Here is a 26,108-nt window from a genome sequence, read left to right on the forward strand (position 1 = left end):
CATCATTAATGATTAGTAGTTTTCATAGGTTGATTCCAAGGAAAATCTGCACTCCATTTTACCAGTCAGAGATCACATCTCATCAGAGTTTTTCTTTGAATTTCAGAGTTAGGGATTCTTCCAGTAAATGGTACACTAATGGAGGACACATGCATTGAACGAAAATTAGGTCTGCTCCAATTCTGGTTCACTTAGGATTGTTTTCCTGACCGTGAAATCAGATTAACTATTTAGGAAGATGGATGGAATTTCAAATAAGTGAAATTGTCCTCATCTAAGTCATTGCATAGTCCATGAGGAATTGAAAGATCAGACTGAATTTTATTGTAAGGTTTGATTAATGCATGTTCCATTATGCAAAAGCTTTTTAACTGGAATTTTAACATACATTGCTTTGAGATGCTTTAACATTAGTTTTAAATTTAGAGATACATCTTTGTGGACCCTTTGGCCCACCGAGACCATGCCGACTATCGATCAGCTGTTCACACTAGATCTATATTAACCCCACTTTCACATCCACTACCTACACATTAGGGGCAATGTCTACAGAAGGCAATTAACCTACAATACTGTATCTCTGAGCACCCAGAGGAAACCCACGCAGTGAAAGGGAGAACGTGCAAACTCCACACAGACAACTTCTTGGGGGTGGCACAGTGCCGCAGCGGTAGAGTTGCTGCCTTACAGTGTCAGAAGCCCGGGTTTGAACCTGACTATGGGTGCTGTCTGTATGGACTTTGTACGTTTTCCTCCCACTCTGAAGATGTACAGGTTTGTAGGTTAATTGGTAAAAATTGGCAATTAGGTAAAAATTGTAATTGTCTCTAGTGTGCAGGGTAGTGCTGGTGTACGGGATGATCGCTGGCCAGCGTAGACTCAGTGGGCTGAAGGCCTTGTTTCCGCGCTATATTGCTAAAGCTTAAATCTGAGGTCAGATTCGAACCTGCATCTCTGGCGATGCGAGGCAATAGTTCTACCAGTTGCGCCATTGTGCTGCTTGTCAGTTAGTAAGCACAAATGTAATAGTCAAGTTATACAGAGTCGTGGAGACAGTGAGGAAAAAGGGCCTTCAGCCCACTGGGTCTATGCTGGCCATCAACCACCCATTTACACTAACCTCACATTAAATGGAAGTTTTGAATTCATTTTTAGCATTCTTAAGTAATTGGATATGTTCCAACAATATTTCTTGCGCAATAGACTACTTAGTTTAGTGGTACAGTGTGGAAACAGACGGTACGGCCCACCGAGTGCATGCCGACCAGCGGTCACCCGTACACTAGTTCTATCCTACACAATAAGGACAATTTACAGAGGTCAATTAACCAACAAAACCTGCACGTCTTTGGAATGTGGGAGGAGAACGGAGCATCCTGAGAAACTCCACGTGGTCACAGGGAGAACGTACAAACTCCGTACAGACAGCACCTGTAGTCAGGATCGAAGCGGGTCTCTGGAGCTGTAAGGCAGCAACTCTACCACTGTGCTGCCCCACTGCACCACTGGAAGTCTGGAATGATTCCATCTCCATCATCAAAAATGTACAATAAAAGTACAAAGAAATTTTGCATGACTTTTATTGCTGCAATAAAACCAATTGATAGAACATTACATTCAATATGTAAATGAACAGGTCAAGTTATTGAACCCAAATTAAACACCAAGTTTCATTTACTAAAATTTTACAATGTCATACAAAAAAATGGTTAAATTACAGTAGCATGTTTTTCTCATATTGATATTTAATTATGTTGCAAGTCATCATTTTTACAATACTCCTCAGGGCCCGATCCTAATTAGGAACACTAAAGTTTATTCTGCATTTTCTAAAATCATACTTACTTTTAATGTATTCAATATTAAAACCAGGACCACGTAACATTAATGGTAGTTCATTAGAAAAGTAGTGAAACATATACAGCACAGGGTGCATTTTGTCTTTTTTTGCAGTTACAATAATTTAGACCTCGATCATCTTACGGTTGAAACACACAAAGTAAGTGTAAAACAAACTAGATATACATCATATAAAATCACCTTTCACAATTCTTGGTCTTTGGCTGTCCTTTTTTGTAGAAATGCCAGAGAATCCAGACACTGCATAAAGGTCAAGGTGTTTAATGTCGAGTTTCTCCACTATAAGATTCCATACATAGATCTGCCACGTCACGATTAAGATATAAACAGCTGATAACCCAACAGTCTGATGAAAGAGATTAGACGCTTCACTAACCAAGAGAACTTAAAGTCCAAATCTCAACTTGACTTAAACTTAGGATAATTTTGAGGGTGACACTCTATAAATATTGTTTGGAGAGGAAAATATCATCTTTGAGGGAATCGAGGAAATAAAACCTAAAACTTAGATTTCTTCCTTTTTTTAAAATGAGCTAAACATGTGTTGTTTGGATTTATGGAAAAAATCCATTTAAACCTTAAAGGTGGCACAGTGATGCAGCTGGTCGAGTTGCTGCCTCACAGTCAGAGCCAGAGACCCGGGTTTGATCCTGACCTCACTCAGGTGGTGTCGGTGCAGAATTTGGATGTTCTCCCTGTGACTGCGTGGGTTTCCTCTGGGTGCTCTGATTTTCTCCACACATCCCAAAGGGAATGAGATAGTGGGATAACATGAATTCAATGCGATCGATGGTCGGCAAAGACTCAGTTGGCAAAGGGCCTTTTTCCATTTCTGGTCACTAAACTAAACTTGGAGTGGTGGGTGACTGAGTCTGAAGAAGGATCCTGACCCAAAACACCATCTATCCATGTTCTGCAGAGATGCTGTTTGACTGACCGATTTACTCCAGCACTTTGTGTCTTTTAAAAAAAAGAAACTAAACTTTATTGTCAGGCGGCACAATGGTACAGTGGTAGAATTGCTGCCTTACAGCGCCAGACACCCTGGTTCCATCCTGACTACAGGTGCTGTCTGTATGGAGTTTGTACATTCTCCCTGCGACCGCTTTCTCCGGGTGCTCCAGTTTATTCCCACACTCCAAAGACGTACAGGTTTGTAGATTAGGTGTCGGAAGGAACTGCAGATACTGGTTTACACCGTAGACACAAAATGCTGGAGTAATTCAGCGGGTCAGGCAGCATCTCTGGAGGAAAGGAATAGGTGACGTTTTGGATAGAGACCTTTCTTCAGACTGAGACTCAGGGGATAGGGACATTGGGTTTGATAAAATTGTAAATGATCCCTCGTGTGTGGAATAGTGCTGGTGTATGGGGTGTTTCCGTGCTGTGTCTGTATCTTTAAAGTCCAAAGTGTTGTGCACACAGGATTCTGGCTCAGGTGGAACTAATGTGCTGAATCATGCATTGTGCATTAAAGTAGTGCTCATTTCCTGAAGGTGCGATCTGAACCGAAACTTAAATAACCAGCATGATCTACTCCAGGAAAATTGTGCAAGTGGATCTAACTTCTGCACTCAACTCTTTTGGGGATCAGATTGTGTTGCAATGACCTGCACCATTTCAGAGCAGATCAAACTCCAACTCTAACCAGCATTTTTTAACTATATGGCGATAAGGAATGTATTAAAAGAATAAAAGGGTAATTTTAATTTAGTTTAGAGATGTAGCATGGAAAAAAGTCCCTTCGACCCGCCGAGTCTACACTGACCAGCAATCCCCATACACTAGTTCCATCCTATAAATTAGGGACAATTTACATAAGCTAATTAACCCACAAACTTGTCAAAACAAAGAGCCGCAGATGCTGGTTCATACCAAAGATAGACACAAAGTGCCAGAGTAACTCAGTGGGTCAGGCAGCAACTCCGGAGAAAAAGGATGGGTGATATTTTGGACAAAAAAGTTTCACTCTGAAGAAGGGTCCCGACCTGAAATATCACCCACCCTTTTGCTCCAGAGATGCTGCCGGAACCGCTGAGTTATTCTAGCACCATGTGTCTACGTGAACACTATCAACCTGCATTTCTTTGGAATGTGGGAGGTAACTGGAGGACCCGGCGAAAACTAACGCGGTCACATGGAGAATTTTCAAACTCCGAACAGTCAAGCACCTGTGGTCAGGATCGAACCCAGAACCCTGGCGCTGTGGGGCAGTGACTCTACCGCTGCACCACCGTACCGCTGGTGGAAGGAGGGAAGGGAGTGGAAACACATGTGCAAGTTGAGGTAAGGAGTACTCTCCAGGATTGAGGTGCGAAATGCAGCATTTGTAAAGCCACATTGAATAATAGGGTTGAGGACTTAAGTGCTCCGTTGATGTCAAATAAATATTAAGCAAAAGCGTACATGAACCTCATATAAACAGAAGGACAAAATTATACAATTTAAATATATCAGCACTACTTTAAATACTTGTACTGCTGTCTACATCATGTAAACACCATCCGACACATAATACAAAAGCAGCATTTACACCAGCCATGTGCTCACAACACTGATAGCCAGTATGGGTCTTGAACAATGCAGTTAATTGCTACCAAACAGATCCAGTCACGGTCGGCAAAGTGCAGCTTCAGGAAGTCTGGCACGGATTCCTTTTATGGAAGACCACGGCCGGTCTCAGTTGGTACTGCTGCCTCCGCCTCTTCTTCTGTTCCCACCGGCACAGCAGCAACGCTTTGAAAGTGTTCCTGAAGTTCTTGTTGCATAGCGCATAGCACATGGGGTTCACCGTGCTGTTAACATAACACAGCCAGTAACCCAGGCGCCACAGTGCGTCGTGGACACACTTATCACAGAAGGTGTTCACCAGCACCATAATGTTGTAAGGCATCCATGTGATGATAAACGCCAGCAAAATGGCACTGAGTGTCTGTGCGGCCTTCTTCTCCTTTATCAGCGACATCCTCTTTCGCTTTGTTATCTGAGTCCTCGTCTTCGTGGCAAATGCTTTCGAGGCAGTGGTCTCTCTGAAAGACAGGGGCATGGACGAGGACGACTTTGCTAACGAGGAAATCCCTCCCACGGTCTTCGAAGGATGGATCGAGGGCATCGAGTGAGCGGGGAGCTTGGCGAAATGTTTGTGGAAGCTGTTCTCCTGCTCCTTCCCTTCCTTCTCGTCGGCGTCTCCTTCGTCGAGTTCGTCAGCGCACAGATCCACATTGTCCGACTTGGACAACCCGGCGACGGCGGCGGCGGCAGCCGCCTGAATCCCGGGGAGGTTCAGCACGATGGAATAAATCGCCCTGGTTTCCGACACCACTTCCTCCTCGTCGGACGAGGCCGAGTGGTCCAGGGAGCCGCCACCGTCGTTGTTGTTCCAGCTGTCGCTGCTGGTGGGCTCCTGGTCCCCCTCCGCGCTGGCCTTCCATGGCTTGGAGAGAAGGGGCCAGAAGTGACACCTGCTCAGCCTCCTCTTGCCCTTCGCCCCCTCCCTCTGCAGCTCGTTGCTGCTGCAGCTCCTCGTACTGCTGGCGGCGGGGCGCACAAAGTGCATCGTCTCCTTGTCGTGGGCCGAAGCCTGCAGGGCCGACAGCTCCTTGGTGCGTTTCTCCGTCTCCCTGTAGATCCTCCAGTACAGGATGGTCATGATGGTGACCGGCAGGTAAAACGCAGCAATGGCCGTGCCAAAAGTTATTATTGGTTCCGATAAAAACTGTATTAAACACTGATTAGGTGGCACTGTCCTCTTGCCAACAAAATACTGCCAGAACAATATGGCGGGAGCCCAGAGTACAAATGAAACACTCCAAGCGAGGCCAATCATTATTGCAGCTCTCTTGGGAGTTCGTTTAGCTCTGTAGGTAAGCGGCCGTGTGATGGATAAGTACCTGTCAAAACTTATAACCAGAAGGTTCATGACAGAGGCGTTACTGGCAACATAATCAGTAGCCAGCCACAGGTCACACACCACGTTGCCTAATGCCCAGCGGTCCATTATGATGTAGGTGGTGTACAGGTTCATTGAAATCACTCCGATTATCAGGTCCGCAAAGGCGAGACTGAGCAAGAAGTAGTTGTTCACTGTTTTCAGCTGTTTGTTCACCTTGAAGGCGACCATCACCAGGATGTTGCCGATGATGGTCACCAGCGAGAGTATGCTGGTGAAGAAGACGATCAGAATCACTTGCCAGACGGTGTGGCCCCCGAGAGGGTCGGCCGTGCTGTTACCGATGACGGAGGCGTTCACTGCCAGGGAGGCTGATCCGAGGAGGCTGCCGACGATTCTGTCCATCGCACCTTCGCCCAGGACCACCCCGTCCTGGGATCCCTTGTTCCACGAGAGGTTGGAATTGGAAAAAACCGAGGAAGCTGTGCTGTTGTGATCTGGGATCATCGTGGCTTCCTGGCATATTCTGTACAAAACAAAAACCAAACAGGGTGAAAATTAAAATGAGTCCCCCCGCAGAAAGCACAGGCCCCTATACAAAAATATCAATACTAAAATACCCTTCACACTCCCAGATAGAATCTCCCTCCAGCACAATCAAGTATGTTCATCAGTTCAAAAGTGATAGGAGCAGAATTAGGCCATTTGGCCCATCAATACTGCCATTCAATCATGGCTGGTCGATCTTTCCCTCTCAAACCCATTCTCCTGCCTTCTCCCCATAACTCATCATGTCTTAATTGTTATATTTCTTGAGCATCAAATTTCCAAGTAATACTTCAGAATGAATGGCACAGTGGCAGAGCGGTAGTGCTGCTGCTGCCACACAACGCCAGAGACCTGGTTTTGATCCTGGCTACAGGTGCTGTCTGTGCAGAGTTTGTATGTTCTTTCTGTGACCGCGTGGGTTTTCTCAGGGTGCTCCGGTTTCACCCCACGTTCCGAAGATGTGCGGGTTTGTAGTTTAATAGGCCTCTGTAAATTGTCCCTAGTGTGACAAATTCTTGGTTAGTAAGGGTGTCAGGGGTTAGCTATGATTGAATGGCGCAGTAGACGATGGGCCAAATGGCCTAATTCTGCTTCCTTAACTTGTTTTTATCAGAAATTGATTATTTAATGTGATATCTGTGATGTTTATTTGTCATACACACTATAGAAATTAAGAAAGCTACATTTCAGCCAACTTTAATAACATCTCTGTCCACTTGATGGCATTGAAAGCTTTTAAATCATGGCTCACAACAGAATCTTATGAGCAGTTCTCTTGCAAACGATATATAACAAAGTGAGTCGGAAAGAACTGCAGATGCTGGTTTACAATGAAGAGAGACACAAAATACTGGAGTAACTTTGCGTGTCAGGGATCATCTGTAGAGAAAAGGAATAGGTGACGTTTCGGTTTAAGATCCTTCAGACCGAGAGTCAGGGGAGTGAGTGGGGAGTGAGTCAATAGAGGTCCGAAAAGGTACAGAACAAATCAGAGCCAGCACCGATGGCCAAGGAAATGTGGAGCCCACAATGGTCCATTGTTGGCTGCGGAAGATGTGATAATAAAGGGATGTGAACAGTGAAACTAGCAAGCTGACTAGGGTGGGGGAGGAACGGAGAGAGAGGGCTTGAAAAATCATATTCATACCACTGGGTTGTAAGCTGCCCAAGCGAAATATGAGGTGCTGTTCCTCCAATTTGTGTGCGGCCCCACTCTGTCAGTGGAAGAGGCCCAGGACAGAATGGGAATGGGGAGTTAAAATGTTTGGCAACTGGGAGCCTACTTTACAATCCATAATTTCAACAAGTGCTCTCAGACACCAGTATTAAATCTTCATTTCATAGGACATTTCGTGAAAGTTGCTTATTAAATAGACTTTTCAACATATCGTTTGCATTGAACAAAATCCACGAACTTACTTACATACTAAATGTGTCACCAAACTATTTGTGTTATGGTATCTATCACTGGTATCTATCAATAATATTTTAATTATTAGGCAAACTGCAAAATAATTAATGTTTCTCATTGGATCAAACCCTATTGCTCATGTTAAATTTAATTGGGCCAATTGTTATAATATTGTGGGCAGCACAGCAGTGCAACTGCTCGAGCTGCTGCCTCACAGTGCCAGATACCTGGCTTTGATCCTGACCTCGGGTGCTGGTCTGTGTGGGGTTTGCACGTTCTCCCTGTGACCGCGTGAGTTTCCTCTGAGTGCTCCGGTTTCCCCCCACACTCCGAGGACGTGCGGGATTGTTGGTCCATTGGGCTCTGTGTAAAAACAATCCCCACTAGTGTGCAGAGAGTAGATGAGAAAGTGGGATAATATAGCACTAGCGTGAATGGGTGATCAGTGGTAAGTGTGGACTAGGTGGGCCGAAAGCCCTGTAACCATGCTGTATCTTTCAATCAATCCATCAATAGACAGCAACTATCAAGTAGCCAGTACTTAATCCTAGAAACAAGGGAGCTGCAGATGCTAGTTTACATAAAAAGGAGACAAAGTGCTGGAGTAACTCAGCAGGTCAGCAGGACCTTCTGGGCAAGAAACTATTACCCGATCTATTCCTCTCATGATTCTGTACACCTCGATAAGATCACCCCTCATCCTCCTGCACTCCAGGGAACAGAGTCCTAAGTGCTTGAGTAACTCAGGAAGTCAGGCAGCATCTCTGGAGAACATGGATTGGTGATGTTTCGGGTAAAAAAATCTGAAGAACGGTCTCGACCCGAAGAGTCCTTCTCTCCAGACATGCTGCCTGTCCCGCCTACCTTTGATTTAAACCTGCATCTGCAGTACTTTCCTACACACTGCTCATTTCATTGTTCCATTTCAGAACATATGACAATAAAATACTCTTGACTCTTGAAATTTAGAGTTCCACCACAGTGAGTTGTAGGATTGTGTCCTCAACTTACTATGGAGGTTGAATTCAAATTTCCACTGCGACACGGTGGCGTAGCGGTAGAGTTGCTGCCTTACAGCATTGCCGCGCCGGAGACCCGGGTTTGATCCTGACAAGATATTAACCGTGTGGGTTTTCTCCGAGATCTTCGGTTCCCTCCGACACTCCAAAGACGTACAGGTATGTAGGACCCTACTGTGTGTAGGATAGTGTTTGTGTTCGGGGATCGCTGGTCGGTGCAGACTCTGTGGTCCGAAGGGCCTGTTTCCATGCTGTATCTCTAAACTAAACTAAACACTGCCCAATGAAGACAACAGGCTCAATGAAGACGCTGCCAGAAGCACGTGGTCATAGTAGCAAGCTGGAGAAACTAAATACAAAACCTTCCTTACATGCATTGTGCACATATACACATAAACTAAACTGGGCTCTTGCAGGCATGGAACACACTGGGGATTTTTTTTAAACACAGCACACACATTCCCAATGATGGCAACCTTTTACACTGCCCTGTTGACAGCCTGCCAACTAATCTTGAAGTAGTGCTTGTGTCCGTATCACAGAATCTCCTATTATGGTAGAATATAGCGATCACATTGCATCAGTCTTGATGAAAACTCTCAGATATGCCCTTGACAAGATAACGGTGGGATTCAATAATTTCCAAGATATTAAGCTTACATTTTGAAGGTGATTCCATGAATGATCTTTCCCAAATCAACTGTATTTTACTATTTGATGCCAGTGTTATATTTTTAATGTTATAATGTATTTTACCACATGTATGGTAGGACCTAATGGATCAGCATGGGTCAGAGCATTGTTGTGGTTGTAATGGAAGGCTGGGGAGTTCTTGATCCTAGACCTATTTTTATCAAAAGTGCAGGAAACAGTTTCAAAGTCCTTTTTCCCCCCCATCGGGATTGATCAAACAATCGTGAACAGTACTGGATTAAATCATAAAATTGTAGAGCTTCCACCTCTATTCATAGTCACCTCTTTCCTCACTGAGAACTTCTTGAATACAGAATACAGAATACAGAGTCTTTATTTGTCATTCGGTACCGAGGTACCGAATGAAATTACGTTACCAGCAGTCACACAAAAAAAAGAAACACAAGACACATAACCCCAACACAAACATCCATCACAGTGACTCCAAACACCCCCTCACTGTGATGGAGGCAACAAAACTTCCGCTCTCTTCCCCACGCCCAAGTCTGCCCGAGCCGCACCGGGCGCTGAAACATCCCACGGCCGAGCCGGGCGATGGAAGGACCTGGATAGAGTGGATGTGAAAAAGAAGTTTCCACTAATGGGAGAGTCTAGGACCAGAGGGCACAGCCTCAAGATAAAAGGACGTACCTTTAGAAAGGAGATGAGGAGGAATTTCTTCAGTCAGTGGGTGGTGAATCTGTGGAATTCATTGCCACAGAAAGCTGAGGAGGTCAAATCAATGAATATTTTTTAAGGCAGAGGTTGATAGATTATTGATTAGTATGGATGTCTGGGGTTATGGGGAGAAGACAGGAGAGGGAAAGATAGATCAGCTGTGACTGAATGGCAGAGTAGACTTGATAAGTCTCCATAAGAGGCCTCGAGAGGGAATTCAAGAAACAGCCTCAATATGGCTGCCAGGATAGAACAATAAAAATAATCAGAAATACACAGCATAAGAGAGTAATAAGTGGAATAGATGGGAGCATATTAGATTATGAGAGACATAGAAAGTGTAGACACTCAGAACCTTTATTCCCTGGGTGAAAATGTTTAGGTTTGGAGGGCATAACTTTAAGGTGAGAGGCGCAACATTTTATGATGTTTCGGGCAAGCTTTTTCACACAAAGGGTAGTGGGTGCCTTGAATATTAGCAGGCTTGGTGGTGGAGGCAGACACAATGGTAAGATTAATTGGCCTCTGCAAATTGCTGCTAGTTTGCAGGGAATGGTTGAGAAAGTGGAATAACATTGAACTAGTATGACTAGTTGATCAATGTGAATCTGGTGGGCTGGAGGGCCTGTTTCCTTGCTGTATCTTTCAAACAATCAATCAAGATAATCCCACTGGATCCTCCACATAATTCACACCAGTTGCAAAACATGTATTTTCCAAAATGAATAACTTTTATAGCTTTCTAGTTCATTGGTATACAATTCAATTTTTTTTCAAGAAAGAGAAAACTGACAGGATTGAAATTCAATTATATCTAACATTTATTTCCAAATGAAGTTTGAAGGCGTCTCAGCAGCAAATAAATCAGATCATATCATCTTTGACCAAACACAAGGCTAGAAGAAATAAAAGAGTAAGAAGTGCAAGCAGCGAAGTGTGCTCTGCCATTCAATATCACAGATGAACATCCTTATCATCTCCAATTTTCTCGCTGAGCTCCACATCCATTGATTCACCTGTGGAAAAAATCTGTCAATCTTGTGAAAATGGAAAGCAAAATGAAATGTGAGGTTTCGTTCTCAAAGATCATTCATGTTTCTTTGTGGAATGGAATGAGTTCAGGTTTCTGTGTCACGTGCACCGAGGTACCGTGGAACATCAGAGGTTGGGGGGGGGAGCCTTGGTAGATATATAAAATATATTAAATTGTGAGAGGCATAGCTAGGGTAGACAGTCAGAACCTTTTTCCCGGGGTGGAAATGTTTGACACTGCAGGACATGGCTATAACATGAGAGGAAAGAGGTTGGGGGAGCTTTGATAGATATATAAAATATATAAAATTGTGAGAGGCATAGCTAGGGTAGACAGTCAGAACCTTTTTCCCAGGGTGAAAATATTTGACACTGCAGGACATGGCTATAACATGAGAGGGGGAAGGTTTAATGGAGATGTGCGGGGCAAGTTTTTTACACAGAGTAGTGGGGGCCTGGAATGCATTGTCAAGGGTGGTGGTGGAGGCGGATTTGAAAGTGGCATTTACGAGGCTGTTAGATAGGCACGTGAAAATGCGGGGAATGGAGCGATGTAGATCATGCACAAGCTGATGAGATCCATTTAACTTGGCACCATGTTTGGCACAAGCATTTCCTGTGCTGTACTGTTCTATGTTTAGTCTAGTTTAGTTTAGATTAGTTTAGAGATACAGCTTGGAAACCGGCCCTTCGGCCCACCGAGTCCGCTCCAACCAGTGATCCCCGCACATTAACACTATCCTACACACACTGGGGGCAATATACACTTATACCAAGCCAATTAACCTATAGGGGACAAATTCGACCCGCTACGCAGCCGTGAAATTCCCAATGAAGTCGGGATCGGCCGCCTCACCGATCCTAGGCTCTGCTTTGAGGTGAGGGGGAAATACCGGGGACGGGTGGGGGGGGGGGAGGGATTTCAAGTGTGCTCTCGTGATTTTGTCCAGATTAAAAGAGGTGCCGGACCACCGGCTGCCGGGAAATCGGTGGTGGACCAGCGTTAGAGAATGGCATTGAGCTTATAGGTGAGCTTGCATATGTTTTGGCGACGTACCCTGAGCCAAGCATTAGACTAGTGCCCTTGACCAGCTTTCGGTTATCATTCAGTGCAAGTAACGCTATTTAAATCTTTAGTCTTCTGGAAGTGACAACAGCTTGGCTTGTATAAATCTGCTGTAGGTTGTGTTGCCACAGTGCAGGATACTTTGACATGACTTGCAGTGAGACTTGTTTGGATCCCATCTGTTCGGAGATGCAGGCAATTAAAATTGCTGATTGCCTTTTAAACGTGGGCTTCAGTTCTGACGCGTAAGGTTCTCAGAATTTTTTATTGCATCTGCTGAAAGCTCTAATGATGTATGCGTCGCGTCAATCTAATCAATGTTATCAACATTAAAATATGCAGCGGATGAAGGATATAACTTGTCCAAATAAATCAATAAGGCACACTGAAATGATAAACAAATATGTGTAAAATAATTCTTCACCCGTCACTGGAAGGCATGAGCAAAGATCAAGGGAATTTAAGATGAATGTGTGGGAATACACAGTAAGTGGTCAAGAATAAGGAGCTGAGCGGCACAATTGTGCAGCAGGTAGAGCTTAGTTTAGAGCTACAGCACGGAAACATGCCCGTCGGCTCACCGAGTCTGTGCCGACCATCCGATCACTCCATATACTAGCACTATCTTACACACTAGGGACCATTTATAATTTTTACCGAAGCCAATTAACCTACAAACCTGTACGTCTGGAGTGTGGGAGGAAACCAGAGCACCTGGAGAAAACCCACGCGGTCACAGGAAGAATTTACAAATTGTACAGACAACACCGGCGCTGTAAGGCAGCAACTCTGCCATTGGGCCACTATGCTGAGAGCTGCTGCCGCACGGCGCTAGAGACCCGGGTTCAATCCTGACCTCGGGTGTGTCTGTACGGTGTATGTACGTTCTCCCTGTGATCGTGTGGATTTCTCCGGTTGCTCCAGCTCCCCCCCCCCCCACATTGGAAACGTGTGGGGTTTGTAATTAATTGGTCTCTGTAAAATTACCCCAAGTGTGCAAGAAGTGGATGGGAAAGTGGAACCCGAGCAGTACAAGAAGGCCCGCCACGATCTTCCGCAAAGCCATCAAGGATGTCAAGAGACAATACTGGGACAAACTTGAGTCCCAGTATAATCACTCGGACACACGGAGAATGTGGCAAGGTCTGAAGAAAATAACTGGCTGCAAAGCAAGGTCGGGCAATATCATTGGTGATAGTGCGACCCTACCCGATGACCTGAATGCTTTCGATGCTCGCTTCGAGCAGAAGGCCAACAAGGCAGTGACACCTGGCCCTTCAGACTCCAGTGTGCCATTCCCCAGGGTGACTGCAGCAGAGGTTAAATCCACAAAGAGCAACTGGCCCAGACGAAGATCCTGGCCATGTCCGAGGTAGCTATGCCGACCCGCTAGCGGGAGTATTCGCGGATATTTTTAATCTTTCCCTACTCCGTTCTGTGGTACCCACCTGCTTTACGAAGACCATCATCATCCCAGTGCCGAAGAAAAGCAAGCCCTCATGCCTAAACTACTACCGTCCAGTGGCCTTGACATCAACCATCATGAAATGTTTTGAGAGGCTAGTTATGGAACGCATTAAACCCAGTCTACCCAGTGGCCTTGACCCACTGCAGTTCACCTACCACCACAGCAGGTCCATGGACAATGCCCTAGCATTAAACTCATAAACACCTGGATAAGAGAGATACCTAAGTCAGACTCCGATTCATAGACGTATAGGAAAGAACTGCAGATGCTGGTTTAAATCGAAGATAGACATAAAATGCTGGAGTAACTCAGCGGGACAGGCAGCATCTTTGGAGAAAAGGAATGGGTGACGTTTCGGGTCGAGACCCTTCTTCAGACTGATGTCAGGTGAGTGGGCAGGACAGAGATTCTTCTTTTTTATTCCTCTTCGCAAAACTAATACCGATGCCTGTTAATGTAATTTACACCAGACAATATCTTGCTGACTTAACCCTGAGCATTGCCATTACATTGCTGCAGCAGACTCAAACACGTAGCAGAGATTACAGTTTGAACCCCGTGCTCTCAAACTCCCCACGGCAGGCAAGTGACAGTCACGTTCATTCTTTTTCTAGGCACAATTTTTTTTCTCATTATGTCAGTGTAAATTTACTGTGAAATTGTGGTACTGAAGCTTAGCTCTTGCTGAATTCTGCCTCCAGTATTAATATTGGCCAATATTCATTTCTCAGCCAAACTCATTTAAAAGCTGAGAACCTGGTCCTAATCACATCGCTGTTTGTGAGGCTTTGATGCTTTGGAAACATTTTAGCTTTTGAACGGTCCTTCCACAAGCTAGGTACTGTCCAATTCACCTCTACCCCATTATTTAGTTTAGTTTAGTGTAGTGATACAAGGCAGAAATAGACCCCTTGGCCCACTGAGTCCACGACGGCCAATGATCCCTGCACACTGACACTATCCTACACACACGAGGGACAATTTACAATTTTATCAAGCCAATTAGCCTACAAACCTGTACGTCTTTGGAGTGTGGGAGGAAACCGGGGCGCCCAGAGAAAACCCACACAAGTCACGGGGAGAACGTACAAACTCTGTACAGGCAGCACCCGTAGTCAGGATCAAAACCGGGTCTCTGGCATTGTAAGGTTGACCATTGTGCCACCATGCTGCCCTTAGTGGAACTGTTGTAAGGAACTGTTGCACTATAATGCTGAGAACTATATTCTTCACTCTCCTCTTTGCTCTTTTGTTCAGTTTAGTTTAATTTAGTTTATTGCCATGTGTACCAATGTACAGTGCAAAGCTTTTGTTGCGTGCCAACCACTCAGTGAAAAGACTATCCATGATTAAAGTTATAGGAGTAGAATTAGCCAATTCAATCATGGTAGATCTCTGCCTCCTAATCCCATTTTCCTGCCTTCTCCCCATAACCCTTGACACCCGTTCTAATCAAGAATATGTCTATCTCTGCCTGGAAAACATCCACTGACTTGCCCTCCACAGCCCTCTGCGGCAATGAATTCCACAGGTTAACTACCCTCTGACTAAAGAAGTTCCTCCTCACCTCCTTTCTAAAAGAGCACCCTTTAATTCTGACCTCTGGTCCTAGACTCTCCCACCAGTGGAAACATCCGTTCCACATCCACTCTATCTATGCCTTTCATTACAATTGAGCCATCCACAGTGTACAGATACACAACAAAGGGATCTATCTATTGTACTGTATTTATGCACAGTATCATCTGATATGATGGGATAGCATGCATTCTTGGTACACGTGAAAACAATAATCATAAACCTAAAAACCTAAAGAGACATTCTAGATTGTGAAAATCACTCTGCAAAGGCAAGACTATCTTTTGCCTGCTCAAGCAAAGCACCTCCTTGCTGCACCGTGAAACAGCAGAGATGGAGAGACAGGAGGTGTGTACACACTCAGCAGGCCCAGTTGAAGCTCAAGTTTTTGTTTCTCTATGGATCCCAGAGAGCCACTTAAATAACTTCTTGTACACGGCACATGCTATAGGCCATAATTAGACCTGTGTTCTCAATGCCACAGGCATGCAGGAAATTTAATCTTGTGCCCAAGACTGACGCAAGGTTAATTAATAAGCCTCACTTGTACCTGTCAAGTTAGTGTAACTAGGAGATTAAAGTATTAGCATAGCCAGAGTCAGCCGTGGACAGATTGAATACCGCACAAATTGTTGCTGCAAAATTTATTTGCCACATATATAGACAGTCAGAACCTATATCCCATGCCAGAAATGCCAAAGACTAGAGGGCATAGCTTTAGCTCTCACCTTAGAAAGGAGTGGTTTTATTTCAGATTTAGATTTTAGAGATACAGAGATACATTTTAGAGAAACAGGTGCTTTGACCCACCCTGTCCGCGCCGACCAGTGATCACCCTATCATTATCGCTAACATTACCCTACACTCTAGGAACAATTTGACAATTTTACCCAAGTCAGCTAACCTACGAACAAACCTATACATCTTTGGAGTATGGGAGGAAACCGGAGCACCCGGAGAAAACCCACACGGTCACAGCGAAAACATACCGACTCCATACAATACAGGCCAAGTTATTTTACACAGGGAATGGTGGGTGCCCAGAACCTGCTGCCAGGAATGGTGGTGGAGGGAGGTAAGATAGTGCCATTTAAATGGTGATCATGGTGTCTATTAGCTGAGGGAGAACCATAAAGGTAGGTGGGGGGTGGGGGCATGTGAAGGTGGTGGATGGTGTCAGGAGCAAATTTATTCGATTCATGAGAAGTGCCCATCTCTGTCTCTGGAAGCATTCTTCACCCTATCCCCAGTTTCCTCTTAACTGGGCTGGTGGGACAAGTGTAGTTGGGACATGTTGGGCTGTGTGGGCAAGTTGGGCCGAAAGACCTGTTTCCCTGTGACTCTTTGACTCAATAACTGGAGTTAGTTACATAGAAACATAGAAAATAGGTGCAGGAGTAGACCATTTGGCCCTTCGAGCCTGCACCGCCATTCAATATGATCATGGCTGATCATCCAACTCAGTAACCTGTACCTGCCTTCTCTCCATACCCCCTGATCCCTTTAGCAAAAAGGGCCACATCTAACTCCCTCTTAAATATAGCCAATGAACTGGCCTCAACTACCTTCTGTGGCAGAGAATTCCACAGACTCACCACTCTCTGTGTGAAGAAATGTTTTCTCATCTCAGTCCTAAAAGACTTCCCCCTTATCCTTAAGCTGTGACCCCTGGTTCTGGACTTCCCCAACATCGGGAATAATCTTCCCGCATCTAGCCTCTCCAACCCCTTAAGAATTTTATATGTTTCAATAAGATCCCCCCTCAGTCTTCTAAATTCCAGCGAGTATAAGCCTAGTCTATTCAGTCTTTCTTCTTATGAAAGTCCTGCCATCCCAGGGATCAATCTGGTGAACCTTCTCTGTACTCCCTCTAAGGCTAGAATGTCTTTCCTCAGATTAGGAGACCAAAACTGTACACAATACTCCAGGTGCGGTCTCACCAAGGCCCTGTACAACTGCAGCAGAACCTCCCTGCTCCTATACTCAAATCCTCTTGCTATGAATGCTAACATACCATTCGCTTTCTTCACTGCCTGCTGCACCTGCATGCCTACTATCAATGACTGGTGCACCATGACACTCAGGTCACGTTGCATCTCCCCTTTTCCTAATTGGCCACCATTCAGGTAATACTTTGCTTTCCTGTTCTTGCCGCCAAAGTGGATAACCTCACATTTATCCACATTATATTGCATCTGCCATGCATTTGCCCACTCTCCTAATCTATCCAAGTCACTCTTCAGCCTCCTAGCATCCTCCTCGCAGCTAACACTGCCACCCAGCTTCGTGTCATCCGCAAACTTAGAGATGTTAGAAGTTAGAACTTAGAGATGTTAGAAGTCCACAGTGTTGGGATTCATGGAATTATCATCACAATTCTTTGTATTGCTTATTATAATTTTAAGTTTGTAATGTATGAAAAAGAACAAACTTCGAGTCTCGTTTTACAGCTGGTCAAGAAACAACACCTCCTAACAAATCAAAATGTTTATTTGCAGGCTATTTCCCTAAATAGTGGCCATTACAGTTGTTTCATGTACACATGCACATGTATATCTGAAAAAGGGTCTGGACCCGAAACATCTCCTGTCCATGGTCCCCAGAGATGCTAGCTGAGGCAGGTACTATGGGTACTATTGGAGGTAGTTGAGGTACGTACTATAACAACATTTTAAAAATAGTAAGGTGTCACTGTGGCGCAGCGGTAGAGTTGCTGCCTTACAGCGCCAGAGACCCGGGTTTGTTCCTGACTACGGGTGCTTGGCGGTACAGAGTTTATACATTCTCCTCATGACCTGCATGTGTCTTATCTGAGATCTTCGGATTCCTCCCACACTCCAATGACATAAATTGTCCCTGGTGCATGTAGGATCGTGTTATTGTACGGGGATCACTGGTCGGCCGAAGGGCCTGTTTTTTAACATCTTAAAGTGTTTAAAGTAAAATTTGTCTTGGTTACCCTGTTATCGGAATGATGTTGTTAAGCTGGAAAGGGTGCAGTGAAGATTGAGAAGGATGTAGCCAGGATTCCAGGACCTGAGCTATTGAGGGAGAGGTTGTGCAGGTTAGGACTTTAGAACAGTCTGAAGAAAGGTCTCGACCTGAAATGTCACCTATACCTTTTCTCCAGAGATGCTGCCTGACTCCAGCATTTTGTGTCTATGGTGTAAGCCAGCAACTGCAGTTCCTTCCTACACACTAGGCAGCGCAGGAGGTTGAGGGATGATCTTATATACGTGTACAAAACCATGAGAGGAATAAATCAGGTAAATGCACAGTCTTTCACCCAGAGTAGAGAAATTGAGAACACGAGGACATAGGTTTAAGATGAAGGGGGAAAGATTTAATAGGAACCTGAGGGGCAACTTTTTTTACACAAAGGGTGATAGTGATATTGAACGAGCTGCTGAAAGAGGTGGTTGAGGCAGGTAATATTGCAATGTTTAAGAGACATTTGGACCGATACATGGACAGGACAGGTTTGGAGGGATATGGACCAAACGCAGGCAGGTAGGACTAGTGTAGATGAGGCAAGTTGTGGGCAACTTGGGCTGAAGGGCCTGTTCCCACGCTTTTATGTCTCTATCACTATGACTGGTGCTTCGAAATTCTTTTAGCACGTCCTGATGGATACACATTGATCCCACTGCGATCAGCTAACTTCTGACAGCGACAAGGTGTGCAATGTACACATGAGTAACTACAGATGCTGGTTTACAAAAAAGGACACAAAGTGCTGGTGCAACACTTGGATTGAAAATAACTTTCTTCCTCTCATTCCTACTTACCATCTGTCTCCTTGCATTTTAAGACTTCCTTTTCCTGTGCCTATTGAAGCCATTTTAATTTTACTAGGGTTTATGTAAACAGAAAGTTAGCTTTCTTCTTACGTTAATACCATATAATAGAGAAATGGCATGTGTCAGACACTTAGCTGTATAAACATTGAACAAAGTGTTTGCAGCAAACTGAATCCTGCATTTAGCAGTCCACAATAATTTCTTAGGCATAAACCTGCCTGAATGTTAAACCAACTGGAAAAGCAACATACCAACTGGTTGAAGTATGAATTCCCAACAACACAACAGGCACACAGCAGCTAACATCATCAAAGACTTGTCCCATTCCGGTCATTCCTTCTTCTTCCCACTCCCCTCGAGCAGAAGGTACATAAGTTTGAAAGTACACATCATCAAACGCAAGAATGGATTCTTCCCCTCCATTATCAGGCTTCTGAACAGTCCTTCCATAAATTAGGATACTGTTCAATTCACCTCTACCCCATTGCAGACAATGGACTTTGTCTATGTTTATGTTACTGATTGAGAATGATCAGCCATGATCACATTGAATGGCTCGAAGGGCCGAATGGCCTCCTCCTGCACCTATTGTCTATGTTACTGGTATGCTACAATGCTGAGAACTATATTCTGCACTCTGTATCTTCCCCTTTGCTCTAAGCTTAAGGTCACAGCTTAAGGATAAGGGAGGTCTTTTAGGACCGAGATGAGAAAACATTTCTTCACACAGAGAGTGGTGAGTCTGTGGAATTCTCTGCCACAGAAGGTAGTTGAGGCCAGTTCATTGGCTATATTTAAGAGGGAGTTAGATGTGGCCCTTGTGGCTAAAGGGATCAGGGGGTATGGAGAGAAGGCAGGTACAGGCTACTGAGCTGGATGATCAGCCATGATCATATTGAATGGCGGTGCAGGCTCAAAGGGCCGAATGGCCTACTCCTGCACCTATTTTCTATGTTTCTATGTTTCTATCTATTGTACTTGAATTTGACTTAATTTTATTTATGTCTAGTATTATCTGATCTAATTGAAAAAACATGCAAAACAAAGCTTTTCACTGTACCTTGGTACACATGACAATAATAGACTTTGAATTTAGTTTATTGTCATGTGTACTGAGGTACAGTGATAAGCTTTTGTTGCTTGCTAACCAGTCAACGAGAAAACAGTACATGATTACAATTGAGCTGTCCACAGTGTAGAGATACATGATAAAGGGAAAGAATATGAATAATGTTTAAGTCCAGTAAACTTAAACCTAAACCATGAGAAATATGTGAAATAATGTAGAACTAGTGTGAACCAATGAAAAAATGTAGTTCCCAGAACCATAAGTTTATGTCATAGGAGCAGAATTAGGCCATTTGGCCCATCGAGTCTACCCCACCATTCAATCATGGCTGATCTATCTCTTCCTCCTCACCTCATTCTCTTTTGAGTAAGCTGTTCCTCCATTGAAATCATAGATTTAAATCTTCCTCTTGTGGACTTAATTATAGCTGTGCATCAGACCTGCTTGGATACCACCAGTAAACAAAAGTTTTTGTTTCCACTTTTAAAATCCCCATTTCAATTCAATAAATCTTGCAGAATAAAAATCTTTCAGCGACAGACGTATAAAACAAAACTTCCTGTGGTGATATTTAAAAATTTACAGGCTCGTGCAAAATAAACAACATATCAATATTTAACGTATATTTGAGACCATGTGTCATCATGCATACGTCAAGTTAATAACAGGGCATTAAAAAAGGTAAGGCTCCCAAAGAAAACAAGTATTAGTTTTTCAATGGATATTATCAGGTGATCGGTACAAGATTATGCTGCTTTTATTTGCTCACACTTACACAATAGTCTCACGCGGAGATCAATAACTCACAAGGTGAGACAATTCATGTGGACAAACAGGCAATTCTGGAACACAAAGCCAGCCAATTGACTTGACTTGCCGCTTTGCCCATCACGAATGACTGGATATGTCAGTGTTAATCCACCCTTCAGATTCAGTGCACTATACGTTTTCATACATCATGTCATAGAGCACAGTGGCGCAGCGGTAGAGCTGCTGCCTTACAGCGATAGAACCCCGGGTTCAATCTTGACTACGGGTACTGTCTGTATGAGTTTGCACGTTTTCCCCATAACCACATGGGTTTTCATCGGGTGCAGGAACTTAGCCAGAAAGTGCGGGGGAATTGATGTCTACAAACTAGAATGTTTTTTGAGGATGTGATGAAAATGATAATGTGGGATAATGATTACAGTGAATCTTGTTTACATGGATTTTAGTTGAATATTCAGTAAGGTCCCTAACGGAAAGTTGATCCAGTAGATTAAGGGACATAGAATTCATGGAGTCTTCAACCAAGTTAATAATTGGCTTTGCCATAGAAGACAGAATGGTTTTGTTTAGTTTAGTTTAGAGATACAATATAGAATCTGGCCCATCAGCCCATCAAGTTCACACTGACCATCGATCACCTGTTCACATTACTTCTACGTTATCCCACTTTCACATCCATTCCCGACACACTAGGGGCAATTTACAGAGACCAATCAACCTACAAACGTGCACGGCCTTGAGATGTGGGAGGAAACCAGAGCACCCGGAGGAAACCCACGCAGTCACAGGGAGAACGTGCAAACTCCACACAGACAGTTCAGTACCCTAGGTCAGATACATGGCTGTTTTTAAGACATTGATATCCATGGTGGGAATAGCAAGAGTAACATTTTTACCAGGAGAGTGAGGTGGCCTTTATTACATCTAACTGAACAGAACATCGACAATTCAAAAACGTTATTCTTTGTTTGAATTTGTACTCATTTTGTGTCTCCTACTTTTCTAACTACTTAATTTCAGCTTTTTTCATTTTATCCTTGCTGGGTAACATCTTGGGATACAAGGAACTGCAGATGCTGGTTTACAAAAAAAAGACACAAAATGCTGGAGTAACTCAATGGATCAGGCAGCATCTCTGGAGAACTTGGATAGATAATGTTATGGGTCGGAACCCTTCCTCAGCATCTCTTCTGAACATTTAAATAGGCGACGTTTTGGGTAGGGAACGTTTTTCAGTCTGAAGAAGTGTTGCCTATCCATGTTCTCCAGAGATGCTGCCTGATCCATCGAGTTACTCCTGCACTTTTTGAGCAACATCTCATTTATTTTGTCAATCTGCATGCCTGTAGGAGGAGTCAGGGGAATGTCTTTCAGTCAAAAGGGAACATTGAATCTATTAAATTAAAAGTACATTTTAATGGAAACGTAAATGATTTAACATCTTTTAATATATATTTCCAAATCGTCCAACACATAATGGTTTACTTTAAACAAAGTTAAATGGTAGATGGATATAGGTCAGTTGCTGGCCTGTGCAGCTTCCTGTTTGCACTTCATGCAATAGTCAATAATGTTGATAGCGGTGTTTACGAGGCTTTTAGTTGGCACATGGATATGCAGAGATTGGAGCGATGTGGATCATGCACAGACAGATGAAACTAGTTCAATCATTCATTTGATGTGAAAACAAGTTTGCATTCGGAAAAACTGATGAAAGTTCATCAACCTGAAACGTTAAGTACATTTCTCCTCCCACAGATGCTGCTTGACCAGCTGACTATTACCAGTATCTTTTAGTTATATCCCAGGCAAAGGTTGTCGTAGTTTACGCTGGGATGTTGGTCAAAGCGCTAGAGAATCTAAAAGGAAAACAAGTTAGATAAGATGGGAGAGTTTATTTATCAATATGGTGCGGACAGGTTTGGTGTTATTGAGAAAAAGAAGGTGCAGGCTCTACGGGTGGTTAGATCCAGATGAGAAAGAGAGAAATCAAGAGATTAGTGAAGGAGAGGTTGAGAAAGCAGTGGAGAAAGTCTACAGTTGATGAGAGAGAGGGAATGAATGTTTTGCAAGAAGAGTTAAGACATCGGTTAGCAATATTAAGGAGGGCAGGACACCTTAGGAGGAAGAGAAAGAAGAGGAGCAAGTCAGGTCAGCATTTTATAGGGATCCATTTAAATTTGTTAAAAGAATGTTTAGTCAGGAAAAAAGTGGAAACCTCAATGCTTCAAAGGAAGAGTTAGAGGAATATTTAAAAAGGACATACTCGGATCCAGAAAAGAAAAGGGGAATGGGTTTCCCTCCAGATATACCACCCTTGGGAGAGATAGAGTATAAGTTAGATGTTTTTGCCACCAAAGTGGAAGGAAGTGGGAGCCATCATAAGGCGGGCAAAGACTTTGTTGGCCCCAGAAGTCTTTATATTAAAGTGCACCTGATGTGCTTAGATTCTTGTGGAGGTTCTTGCGTATAGTTTTGGAGAAGCAGGCCATACCAAGGGTTTGGCATAGAGCAGGGGGAATTTTCATTCCCAAGGAGAAAGAGTCTTCAGAGTTAAGTCCGTTTACATGTCTCCTAAATGTAGAAGGCAAGATTTTCTTTAGCATAGTGGCACAGAGGCTGGCAAGTTATTTAGAAAGGAATAGGTTAATAGATACCACAGTGCAGAAAGCAGGATTCCCAGGTTTTGCAGGTTGCATCGAACACATTAGTGTAACATGGCACCAGATTCCGACAGCCAAGCTCGAAAGAAGAGATTTGCATGTAGTGTTTTTGGACCTGGAAAATGCATTTGGATCTGTTCCACATAGTCTTATTTGGAGTGCTTTTGATTTCTTTAGAGTTCCAGGATCAATAGTAAATTTAGTGAAAGCATATTTCCAAGATGTCCGAATGTGTTTTAGTACAGCAGACTTTACGACAGCATGGCAGAGACTGGAGATGGACATTATGGCATGGTGTACTATAAGAAGATAACTGCAGATGCTGGTACAAATCGAAGGTATTTATTCACAAAATGCTGGAGTAACTCAGCAGGTCAGGCAGCATCTCGGGAGAGAAGGAATGGGTGACGTTTCGGGTTGAGACCCTTCTTCAGACTGATGTCAGGGGGGCGGGACAAAGGAAGGATATAGGTGGCGACAGGAAGATAGAGGGAGATCTGGGAAGGAGGAGGGGACGGGAGGGACAGAGGAACTATCTAAAGTTGGAGAAGTCGATGTTCATACCACTGGGCTGCAAACTGCCCAGGCGAAATATGAGGTGCTGTTCCTCCAATTTCCGGTGGGCCTCACTATGGCACTGGAGGAGGCCCATGACAGAAAGGTCAGACTGGGAATGGGAGGGGGAGCTGAAGTGCTCGGCCACCGGGAGATCAGTTTGGTTAATGCGGACCGAGCGCAGGTGTTCAGCGAAGCGATCGCCAAGCCTGCGCTTGGTTTCGCCGATGTAAATAAGCCAACATCTAGAGCAGCAATAGATGAGGTTGGAGCAGGTGCAGGTAAACCTTTGTCTCATCTGGAAAGACTGTTTGGGTCCTTGGATGGAGTTGAGTGGGGAGGTAAAGGGACAGGTGTTACATCTCGTGCTGTTGCAGGGGAAAGTGCCCGGGGTTAGGGTGGTTTGGGAAGGAAGGGACGAGTGGACCAGGGAGTTACGGAGGGAACGGTCTCTGCGGAACGCAGAGAGGGGAGGGGATGGGAAGATATGGCCAGTGGTGGGGTCCCGTTGTAGGTGACGGAAATGTTGGTGGATGATTTGTTGGATCCGCTGGCTGGTGGGGTGGAAGGTGAGAACGAGGGGGATTCTGTCCTTGTTGCGAGTGGGGGGAGGGGGAGCAAGAGCGGAGCTGCGGGATGTAGAAGAGACCCTAGTGAGAGCCTCATCTATAATGGAGGAGGGGAAGCCCCGTTTCCTGAAGAACGAGGATATCTCTGAAGCCCTAGTGTGAAACACCTCATCTCGGGCGCAGATGCGGCATAGACAGAGGAATTGGGAGTAGGGGATAGACTTTTTGCAGGGGACCAGGTGGGAAGAAGTGTAGTCCAGATAGTTGTGCGAGTCAGTGGGTTTATAGTAAATGTCCGTCTCTAGTCTGTCTCCTGTGATGGAGATGGTGAGGTCCAGAAATGGGAGGGAGATGTCGGAGATAGTCCAGGTATATTTAAGGGCAGGATGGAAATTGGAGGTGAAGTGTATGAAGTTAGTGAGTTCTGCATGGGTGCAAGAGGTAGCACCAATGCAGTCGTCGATGTAGCGGAGGTAGAGTTCGGGGATGGGGCCGGTGTACGCCCGGAACAGGCATGGTGTACTATTTCCCCATTAGCATTTACAATGGCAATGGAGCTAGTGATTAGATCATCACGGAGGGTCGTCGGCGGGGAGCGATGGCAGGATGGACTGTGCTGCAATCAGGGCCGATGTGGATGATATGACCTTGGTGACCACAACAGTAGCTTGTATAAGAAGGTTGTTAGGGAAGTTAAATGATAATCTTCAATGGGCTAGATTGAAGATTAAACCTAGTAAGTCATGGAGTATTTCTTTGGCAAGAGGAAAGGTAGTAGAGAAAAGGTTCTGTGTAGATGAAGAAGAAATCCCGTCTAAAATGGAGAAACCAGTTAAACGTTTGTGTAGGTGGTATAACAGGAAGTTGGATGATCCTGAACAGGTTCAGCAACTTAGAAAGGTTGTTACTGGCGAGTTAGAAAGGGTAGAGAAGTCAGGGTTTCCAGGCAAGTTGAAGTTGTGGTGTTTGCACTTTGAGCTATTCCCTCGGTTGATGTGGCCATTGACAGTATATCAGGTGCCAATTTCTAAGATGGAAAGGTTAGAGAGATTGGTTAGTTCATATATAAGGAAATGGTTAGGAGTTCCACGGTGTCTTAGTAATGTGGCTTTAGATGGGAAAGGTATTCTCCATTTACCATTGTCTAGCCTAAAAGAGGAGTTTAAGTGTGCTAAGGTGAGGTTAGAGTTGCAATTATCAGGGGGCAAGGATACCTTAGTTAGTAATCTGGTGCCAAGTGTAACTAGAGGGAGGAAGTGGAACTCAAAGCAGGCAGTAGAAGATGCACAAGCAGCACTGAGGCGTACAGACATTGTTGGTAGGGTGCAGCAAGGGAAAGGAGGCCTAGGGCTCAGCACAGGGAAACCAATGTGGAGTAAGGCAGGTCCAACAGAAAGGAGGAAACTGGTTGAAGAGCAGGTACGTCATCAGGAGGAAG

The 26,108-nt window shown here is 44.4% G+C and overlaps 1 protein-coding gene across 6 annotated transcripts in view; it reads right to left on the reverse strand.

The window, feature by feature from the left end:
- Positions 1-1,643: 1,643 nt before the first annotated feature.
- Positions 1,644-26,108, reverse strand: part of chrm3b (cholinergic receptor, muscarinic 3b) — a 285,369-nt gene continuing 260,904 nt past the window's right edge. For all 6 annotated transcript variants that reach the window (XM_078405065.1, XM_078405064.1, XM_078405063.1 and 3 more), the window contains one exon: positions 1,644-6,275. In XM_078405065.1, coding sequence (XP_078261191.1) covers positions 4,493-6,275 — 1,783 coding nt within the window. In that variant the 3' untranslated portion in view covers positions 1,644-4,492. The remainder of the gene's footprint in view (positions 6,276-26,108) is intronic.

Source organism: Rhinoraja longicauda, chromosome 9 (assembly GCF_053455715.1).
Source record: "Rhinoraja longicauda isolate Sanriku21f chromosome 9, sRhiLon1.1, whole genome shotgun sequence".
Classification (NCBI taxonomy): Eukaryota; Metazoa; Chordata; class Chondrichthyes; order Rajiformes; family Arhynchobatidae; genus Rhinoraja; species Rhinoraja longicauda.